This window comes from Beta vulgaris, chromosome 3, assembly GCF_026745355.1.
Source record: "Beta vulgaris subsp. vulgaris cultivar EL10 chromosome 3, EL10.2, whole genome shotgun sequence".
Lineage (NCBI taxonomy): Eukaryota > Viridiplantae > Streptophyta > Magnoliopsida > Caryophyllales > Amaranthaceae > Beta > Beta vulgaris.
Genome location: NC_079204.1, coordinates 56,215,629 through 56,226,434, shown reverse-complemented (window position 1 = coordinate 56,226,434; position 10,806 = coordinate 56,215,629). Strand labels below are relative to the sequence as shown.

General features: G+C 30.9%; 1 protein-coding gene across 1 annotated transcript; it reads right to left on the bottom strand.

Annotated features, from left to right (window-relative positions):
• Positions 1-3,335: 3,335 nt before the first annotated feature.
• On the bottom strand, positions 3,336-6,390 carry LOC104889714 (hypothetical protein). The gene is made up of 3 exons (XM_010675008.4): positions 6,174-6,390; positions 4,541-4,944; positions 3,336-3,747 (listed from the first exon to the last, which is right to left on the bottom strand). The coding sequence occupies exons 1-3, from the start codon at positions 6,293-6,295 to the stop codon at positions 3,563-3,565; spliced, it is 711 nt and encodes a 236-aa protein (XP_010673310.2). The 5' UTR covers positions 6,296-6,390; the 3' UTR covers positions 3,336-3,562.
• Positions 6,391-10,806: the final 4,416 nt, after the last annotated feature.

Sequence of the window (10,806 nt, the reverse complement as noted above, 5' to 3'; positions counted from 1 at the left end):
AAAGGATTAAAAAAAAAAAAAAAAAAAAAAGAAAGAAAAAAGGAAGTCTTTAAATGACGTGAAGGAACTCACGCCAGTGAGTTACCTTGTTCCAAGGTTGTTTCTTTTTATTATCTTATCTTTTGGGTTAATTTGTTAATTGGTTTATTTTATCTTTTGGTTAAATTAGCATCTAGACTATTTATCTTGCGGAATATTCCTCTATTCTACCTATATTATCATAAAAGATATTTTATCCTAGCTAAAATTAATTATCTTTCTCAAAAATTTATCTTTTAGTTCCTATTCCTATTCTTATCTTTGTTACCCAACTAGTATAAATAGGGGTCTCCACCCACCATATTTTTCACACCAAATTTGAGGAATAAATCTCTTTTTTCAAGTTTAAATCCTCTCTCCCTCTTAGCCTACCTTCTCTATTTTTCTCCCTAGTAGTTATTATTTTAAAGGTGCGTGTATATGTAGATTTTTAAATCTTGTTTTCTTATATGTAGTATCATAATTCTAGGTTTGTTATTTTGGATTTGGAATCATGTTTTTCGTGAGTTCTATATAATCTTGTTTAGAAGCGTCTTAGATTCATGATTGGTATTATACTGTCAAGCTTATCATTGATTTAAATATATACATGTTCAAGTAGTGGGTGATGTTTGCATATTAAGTTGCCTCCATTATTATTATTAACTATGCTTAACGTGGGCTTGCTTTAGGAACTTACACCACCATGTCATTAAATTATAGTAGTTCTCAATTTTTTTGAAGTTCTCAAGTAATCACCAACTAAACAGTAGGATTGGAGTACGTTGTTATTCGACTACAAGTCATTAAATTGCGCATTCTTGAAATCTAAGTAGCTGCAAATTCGAATTACGATATATAACTTTAGAGTTTTGCCATGCTGCTTTAAATCTGCAACTTACATATTTTGTCATGCGATGGCAGTTATATGTTATTCAGTAGACAAATTGTTACGAAATATAATTATAGCACAATAGCATGGTTTTGTTTTTACTATATTAATTTGGTCATATAATAGTTGCTTTTAATGCTATTACTTCTAATAAGAGTTTTTATGAACAAGTTATTTATATTATGCTTTTATATGGCTAAAGTTTTATATAAGAATTATTATTCTTTTAAAGGAGGATTATTTCCGAAAGATTTTCTTAGTTATATGATCTTTATGATCACAATTTATAAAGAGGCCACGGCTTGTTATTTATTAGCAAGAACGGTAGCTATTATATTTTACCCATGTACTTTTTGTATAAGTCATGTGGACAAGGTAGTTCCCCGTAATAGACTCAGTAAGGAATACTAAACTTGGGGGGTGTGCACACTTTAGGAAAGGTACCTAGGCAAGGAAACGAGTTTTATTAAAGTTATATACTTTATATTATACAAGTATCCAAGGAATTTATACAAGTTATTTCAAGTATTCAAGAAAGGTTTATATGAATATTCTTTTGAATGTTTAATAAAGTGTTTAAATTTCCGCATATACATGTACTCAGTATTTTTACTGACACGCATTTTGTTTTGTTTTATGGCTTTGTCCCTGTGATGATCCTTTTGGTGAGCAGATTTTTCAGGTTGATTGATGCATACTACATATGGGGAGCTAGTGAGGATTACTACATAGCTTAGTTTAGTAGTCATTATGTTTTACATTTCCCTTTGTCTTAGTTGAAACAATAAATTTTTATTTATCAATAAAGAGAAGTTATTTTTATTAATTCCGCTGCATTGTTAATTTAGTAGTTAGTAGTTTTAGCCTTTAACGTTATCACGTGGCGGTAATACTCTCAAGTTTCTCAAGTGTTTATATTAAAATATATTCTTTATAAAGAGAGAAACTTGGGGGTGTTACACTTTCCCCTTCTTTGTACTTTGTACCGCCTTCGTGACTCATATGAATCAAAAAAATGTATTATATTATTATTCTTTTTGCATAGGGGGGAGTTTAGCAATTCACGATTGGTGGTTGTTTTTGATTGGTTTAGTTGGTTAATTTGATATTAACATTTTATACTGGTCTTTTAAGTGTCAGCTGTTTGCAAAAGTGTTTGGTAAAATTAATTGTGGTTATTAGCTGTTGGTTGTTTATTAAAAAGTTTGTGGAACAACAAGCCAAAAACCAATATAAAAAAAAACTACTCTAGAGTCTAGACAACCTTTTCATTTTAGCTTAAAAGCCAGCTTTTTCAGCTAACCAAAAAACTAATAATCAAACACCTTTTTTAGCAATCGACCAATTTCAAAACCCAAAAGCCTGAATAAGCCATTACCAAATAATAATGTGTAGTTACAAGGAATTGATCACATGACCTTTGAAATGAAAAGTGGAAGGTTAACCATTAATCCAACATAACACCATTGTTTAGTATTTCAAAATAAATTATCATAAAGTCTTATTAATATATCTCACTAAAAGATTTGCACAAGTAGTTAGATAGCTAACATTTTTATGATAACAACAAGAGACTATTATAGACATATTCAATTCCTTGTAGAAAGTTAACTTATTCCTTTCATCCCCAAATTTGTAAGGGTTTATTTTTCAAAAATCATGTAACTACTTATCATGTCATTTCGTCAATTTTTCCTAACTTGACAAAAAAAGTTATGAAAAGTAACAACCCCGAGCATCGCCCGGGACACTCACTAGTTACATCCAACTAAAACCCGATTTTTTCGGACACAGTTGCAGTTTAATCAACTCGCTTCAATTTAATTAAGTGCATCTAAGAATTTATCTCACAGCTTTGATTCTATTTGATTTAATTCAGTTCAAAAAAGGCCTAGCTAAACCGTAACCTTTACAAATTATATTCCAATACTTCACTAAGGAGTGAAAAGAGAGACAATCATCCATAGCTTTGAACCCAAGGTCACAAATGAATAGTGTGTATATATGTGATCATTTGTGGGCTTGAACGAGTTACTAGCCAAACTTAGTCTTAAATTTTTATCAACGGACCTAACATGCCTAGTCGTCCAAGCCCTTTTATGCGGCTTAACTATTTGTTCATGACCCACCGTAATAAAAAGACAGACTTACCTGCGAGTCTAACGAGCCTAATAAAAACTCTAGTTTAATATTTATAGATTAAAACATAATTTTAATTTAAATAGTAATAATGGATAATCACAACATAAGGTAAAGAAAAAGTTCCAAAATTTCCTAACAAAAATGTTAAAGAACGACAAATTATTAACAATTAGGAACAGGACCAATCCGAGATTTTAAAATTCTTCTTTATCCAAACAATTGTTTCCCCCAATTATTCCAGAATCAGAAATGAAATTCAAATATCCAAATTCCAAACACACCATTAGTAAAATTATAGAGAACTACTATTATTTATGCATATACACTCAGGTCACATTTTACTGTTTACTACGTACATAAGATAAAAACATGCAAATAACACACATGAAAATTAATTAACGAGGTGTCTTGCTGATAATACTATATTTAGGGGCATTTTTTTTATGAGATAGGAGCATATTATCTTAATTAAAACTTAGTGATATGATTACCCACTAATTATATATATGCTTAAACAAAAACTCTTGAAGTTGCATGCGCACCAGCACCAGGATTACAATCCACCTCTCGTAGCTCAGTTCTTAGCCCTTTTCCTTGTGCATTTGCCAAGGGATGAATTCCATGCTCTAAACCTTTCATGTATGCACGATTTTCTCTCTCCTTCTCAAAGTTTACGTTGAATTTCTTCTCCACATCTACGTACATAGAAGTGGGAACAACAAAGTTAAATAAAGCGCAACATACATTACAAATGTTCGTGCACGACTAATATTATTAGTCACACGCATAAAAGACAAACTAACGATATTAAAACACAACTCATAATAATTGTAAGTACTCTAAGTAACCTAAAAAATCGCTCATAATAATTGTAAATACGTAACCCGTATTAACTCTAAGTAACCCAAAAAATCGAAAAAATCACTTATAATAATTGTAAATACGTAACCCGTATTAACTCTAAGTAACCCAAAAAAATCGCAAATCCCCTACTATATCGATCAATAGCCTCTAAAATAAGTAACCCTCATAGAAAACATAATTCATACGTAACCCAATAATTATGAGCAATTTCTATGCATTAATTGATCCTTTATTAAATCAATTACTAATGCATAATTTTTCATAAATTCGCAATTTATTTTCATATTAAGTAGTGAATTCATGTCTTATGTGCATCTCTGAGGACTGCATATAACATAATTCTATAAATAACTCCTAATATATTGATTAGTAACCTCAATATATATATAATGGAGTAATCAATAATCATATCCTCCATATTACATACATAACTCTTAGTATATTTTATTCTAAAAAAAACTACTAGTATATTTATTAGTAACCTTAAAACACATAAAATCAAGGTTATATATAAGTAAGTCTTAATTATAAAGGACACTTGGATTTTTAATGATATGACTTGTTATCTCGCACGTGAAACACCAAAAGGGCACAAAAAGAAAAAAGAAAGTCTTAATTAATTACCAGCAGCAAGATGAGGATAGAGTTGGCCATCACGAGTAAGTGCCATCATCACTTGGGGAAGACCTAAGGGGAGGTTATCACCTCGGTCGACCTGCCAAAAATGAATGGTCTTACCATAAGTTTGAGCCACCTTAGCAAGGTCCTGGCGTTGAACAGATCCAGGAACCCCAGGTAAAAAGAGCACCCCACTCTTAACCTCATATTCATGGGAGTGCCAGAGCCGCTTCTCGGCGTCTGGCAACGTCATGAAGAGGTTCTCCGATACGATGTATTCGATGCCTATGAGGCGGGCATCCGCCTCAGGGCCGTCATAGATGAGGCATTGGCGCATTTCCTCGTTTTGGTGCCCGCAGAAATGGTGTGCTTCGACTTGTCGTGTCATGTCGTCTCCATAGAAGTGGAACCTATATATGGGACAGGAAAAAAGTAGTTCACAAGTGTAATAATAGAAATCTCTTTTTTTACACTAAGACCGACCCTTGAGATAGGACCAACCTATATAGTAAAAAATCTTATATATGTCCCGTATCTTATATCCCGTGTTTATAGAATGTATCTATTAATCCTTAAGATAGGACCAACCTATATAATAGAAATCTTATGTCCCGTGTTTATAAAATTTATCTATAAACATGGATGTTATGCCACTCAATCTTATCAATCGACGTTTATATTTCTCTTAATTCATATTTCTTTTTACAATAGAAGTTACAGTTTATGTGCATGCAAGTCTAATTTATCAAACTTTATAGCAACTATTGTATCTTATTGATCCAAATTGCTTGCAATTTCAGATCGGATCAGATCGGATATAGGACAACTTGATTTCTTCATTCATTACCATTCATCGTACAAAGCACATATAGTTATGGGGTTACTAATCCTTTCCATGCAGATCACTTGAAAATAATCTAATAGAGTACTTAGATTATAGTTAGATATCCTTAAAGATCAATTTAAGGATATTCTAAACTTCTCCGATCCTTTGTTTGTACTTAAAAATAATTCAAATATATACTCGTAGCATCACTTTTGTTATCATGTAGAAACATATTATTTCTTTATGGCTAGTTTATTATTATTTATTTAGTTTTTAGTTTTCACATCTTCTAGAAAGTAACAACAGAAATATACAAACTTTAGATATGGAAACCAAATAAATCCTAAGTTTATTTTCTTGTCAATTTTTCAATTTAGATACATATGATGTTATATACTTGCTATGACAACTTTTGAATTTATCTCGGCATATAAGGCAACATAGAAACACCAAAAAATAGAAAAAAATAATAACTACATATATCATTTAAACAAAAAAAAAGAGAAAAAAAATAATACATCTAAACCAAAATGCAGTTTTTTGAAAAAACAAATGCAAAGACAATTAATTCTACACAGTTAATTAAATTTTAACTAATAAAATTGAGTTGCTATGAATAATAGGTCAGAAGTTCGAATCCCCTTCCCTTCTCTATACCTTATAAAACTTTCATGGCTCATATAAATAAAAAAATTATTAAATTTTCTATATGCTTTCACACATGTATATATAAGACTTGTACCACTTATATCATCACTTTCATAATCGATGTTTTACATAATAACAAATAAAAGCACTAGGGGAAAAATTTACGCGCAGAGATGCTGGTGGATGGCGTTAACGGGGCCGAACTTCTGAACTGCGGCGGTGGCGGTCTCGAGCATGGTGGTGCCGGTCTTAGTAGGCTCGCCGGGAACTTGTGGATGTGTCGACATTTTATGCCAAATTTTCGCTCTTCTTTTTTTGTTCACCTGATATTTTTTCTTTCTTTGTTACTTTGTTTTGTGTGTAAGCCAAAAACTATACTAGAAGAGTAACGAGTTTTGTGCGTGTTGTTTAGGAGTTTATATTTGGGAGATAAAGGATGATGTACTTAACACTTGGGTTTTCATGCAGTATTACACGTACAATAGATGGGAGACATAACGTGTCTTATTTGCCTTCTTTTACATTGTCTTAGGAAATTTTTGCCATTAATTTAGGATCTGATCTATCACCCCATGCTTTCATGATTTGGCTATATTTGCACTATTGTTGCACACTTTTTTTGCGCAAATAAGTATATGTATCCAAGTGTATATAGAGGACGATGCATCCTCTTCTAACTTATATCGTTTTATTATTTTTAGAGTCTATAATTTTTAAAAAATTGTTGTTGTTTTTTTTCTTAAAATTTGTAATTAAAGATTCCTTTTTCGAATTTAAATTAAAAGTATATCTTCTTTTACCTTAAGCGTAAATATTTACTTACTATGTCTTCTTTTTATTATAACATATGTTCTTTTATAAATATTGAACAATATGCTCTTTAGTTTTAATTCGTGTATTCTTTTTTAAAGTAGACTAGTTGTTTAAAAAAATTGTGTTTTTTTTATAAATGATATGTTCTTTTTGGGTGCACAATAAACATTGTGCACCCCAATACATAATCCACACTTTGCTTTTTTGGGTTCCTTGTTTTTTCTAAAAAAAAAATTTAGCAACCCTTTCGAAAAGATAGAAACTCTTTTTTGGGATTTCTAATAGTAGTATATGAATATTATTGAATTTTTTCCTTGGATAATGCAAAATTGGGTTTTAATTCCCAAAATATGCCCAAAAAAACTAAAATTCCCTGCGTACCGTCCACGTAGGACGGCACGCGAGAATTTTTTTTTTTTAGTAAAACCGCTACTTGCAGTAGCGGTTTACAAGTGCCGAGAATTTTTTTTTTTCAACTTAGGTAAAACCGCTACTCGGAGTAGCAGTTTACAAAAAAAAAAAAAAAAAAAAAATTCAACTTAGGTAAAACCGCTACTCGGAGTTGCGGTTTACAAAAAAAAAAAAAAAAAAAAATTTAAGTCATAAACGGGCCCAAACCCATAAATTACCAAGTCCATGAAGGGATCTCCATTCCCTATAAATAGACCTCACATCTCTCAGTTGAGGGGACGGAAAAATCATTATTCTCAAGAGCTCATAAAATTCTCTTAGAATTCTCTCTGCAATTAGTCAACAAGCACATCAAAATTGTGCCGACTATTCAGATACACTCAAACATATTCGACTGAGATTCAAGTTTGTCAGCCCTCATTCGAATATACCCAAACCACACTCAATAAATCTTGACCACAAACGTCATCCACACTCAAACTCAGGTTGACGTTGACAACAGGTCAGTCTACATTCAACTCCACGTCGACACCAACACGTGTCACTCTCAAGCTACGAAACAGAATCAGAGGACTTAGTTTATTTTTCATTATAAACTGTTTACAGAGATTGTACTCAATACATTTATTGAAATATAATTTCTTTGTTACTTTGTTTCTCGTCTTATTTATTTCGACTCGAAAATTTGTGTTTACAACCGCTACTCCGAGTAGCGGTTTATATTTATAAACCGCTACTCAGAGTAGCGGTTTATTTTAAAATTAAACCGCTACTTTGAGTAGCGGTTTCCGTGGGTTAAAACAAAAAAAAATAATTTTCTCGCGTGCCGTCCTACGTGGACGGTACGCAGGGAATTTTAATTTTTTTGGGCATATTTTGGGAATTAAAACCCACTTTTGCATTATTTAAGGAAAAAATTCGAATATTATTACATCCCATTTATTAATACTTTGCAACATGTTTTTTTTTTCAAGATTTTATAATACTTGCAAGATTTCTTTTTTCGACAAGTTGTTATAAAAAGAATTAAATTAAAGTCGCTTTGATTCATGTTTCCATTTTTTGTCTTTTTCCTTTACGGGCCATGCACTATTTCTATTATATAATTATCCACCCTAAATTATGAATATACACTCAAATTTTAAAAAAACAATCAAATTCATTTTTTTACCAACTTTTAATAAAAAACTTTAAAATAAATGTAATTAAGCAATTTAACATATTTGTGCATATATAACTAATTTTCATACTTTGTATGTTGCAATACTCCCTTTTTATTTTCCTACTATACTCACGTAAAATCTCACACGTAAGGAGGGGAGTATAAAAATGGAGATTATTTGCACAATGGGTTAGTCCTGGAGCATATTTCATAGTGTCTACTTTTTAAAATTCAGAGGTATGATAAACATCTAACTGATAGAAGTTCTTAAGTGATAGCGTAATATAAACATTAGGAAGCTAAATTAAATTTACGCCTCTGTTTTTATCATTCTCACTTGAAATTCTGACACTATTCGTACTTAGAGAGAATATTCTCTTTTTTTTTTTCAATTTATAAGAAAAAATATAGTCATGTGGGGTCTTGTTTGATTCGTTTTAATTATTATTTTATTAATATTCAATCGTCATACTCCCCCGTCCCATAATATAGTGCCTACTTCATTTTTTGTGGGTCAAACTTTAAAATCTTTGACCAAATATTCTCATCTGTATATATAAAAAAAACATATTCATGTGGGATCTTGTTAGATTCGTGTCAATGTGTAGTTTCATAATATCAACTTTTTATATATGTTATTAATACCGAATTGAAGACATTAAAGGTCAAAGTTACATATTGGAGACCGTGTAAAAAAGAAACAAACACTATATTATGGGACGGATAGAGTAATTTTTACTAATATATATTGAAATATATTTGAGTTCGAAGATGTATATTAGGAGACGCGCACAAGAAAGTGACAATGATAAAAAAACAGAGGGAGTAAAAACTTATAAAAGTTGCTAAATTACTAGAATAACTTTACATTTGAAATGTATTTGCTTATATAAGAAACCTTTAATATACAACAAATGACAATTTGTCCAAACAAAAACTGAGTTAGATTAAAAGAGCAAGTATTGTATTGTCAGTCTAATCATATCACTCTAGTCGGACCATCTAATTTTTTAATGAGATAGTATTGTGTCAGACTCGTCTGACAAACCATTCTCGTCGGACGAAACTACGCACATCTTAGTTAAAAGCATCAAAAGTGTCTTTCTCTTCGTATGGATTAGACCTTGCAAATGTAACCTTCCCTAGTGATAAATCAGCTTTGCCTTTCTTCTTAGACAATGATTTCTCACAGCTGAAAGAAAAAAAGTTCAATCAAATAAACAATATCAAGACCAAATGAAAGAAAAACAACACAAACTGAAAGAATAATATGACTAACTGAAACAAAGTAAAATGAAACCTGAATGAAAAAAGAAGCACTAACTGAAAGGAAAAAAGAACCAAATGAAATAAACAAGCAACAAACAGAAACATAAACAAACCAAATACCCAAATAAACACACCAACTGAAAACAAATACACCATTACCAAAAGAAAGGTAGTAATATGTAAATACCAAAGAAACCATAAGCTAAATACTAAACAACTGAAACACATAAAATTCACATGAATCATTAAACAAACCAAATAAACAAATTAAGCAATTCAATAACAATCTGAAAGAATTTACACACCAACTGAAAAAAATACAAGAATCAACTGAAAGAATACAATAATCAACTGAAAACATCAAAAAATCAAAGAAAAACAAAATCAAAAATACCAAATGAAAGGTAGAAATGTCTAAATGAAAGAAAAACAACATCAAATGAAAGAAAAACAAATGTGAATGATACAAAACAACAATTAAAACACACAAAAAAAAAATGTAAATGAAACAAAGACAGCATCAACTGAAACAAACACATAATAAAATGAAAGAAAACAAACAAATAAAATGAAAAACAACATAAATACTACGAAATGATAAAACAACAATACCAACTGAAAAAACACTTAACTAGATAAAATCAATACAACTACTAAATGACAACAACATCCATCACAATCAAAGCGAAAAAATCAACAAAGTAAATAGACAAAAAAACAAATGAAACAAAAACAACAATAAAAGAAAGAAATAAAAAATTAACTGAACAAAATAACTACGAGATATCGAAACATACCTTGGATCATAATCAACATCTTTCTCAAAGCCCGCGCGCGTTAAGTTGGGCTCAACCCGTCCAACGGAACCTATTGGGTCAGACGGTCTGACCCAATAGTTTCACTTTTTTAATATACTTTTTCTTTGATATAAATAAGCGACTAAATGATATAAACGAGATTCGATCATGGTAGTACAAGATACGAATAGTAAATACTATACAAATAGTAAACTATTTTTTTTGGAGGCCCCACTTTGGAGACCCGTTGGTAAGGAGAAAGACCATACTGAACCAGCACCTCGCTCAGTAGTACAACAATTTTTTTTTGGGGGCCCTTACTAGAAATCCGTTGGTAAGGAGAATG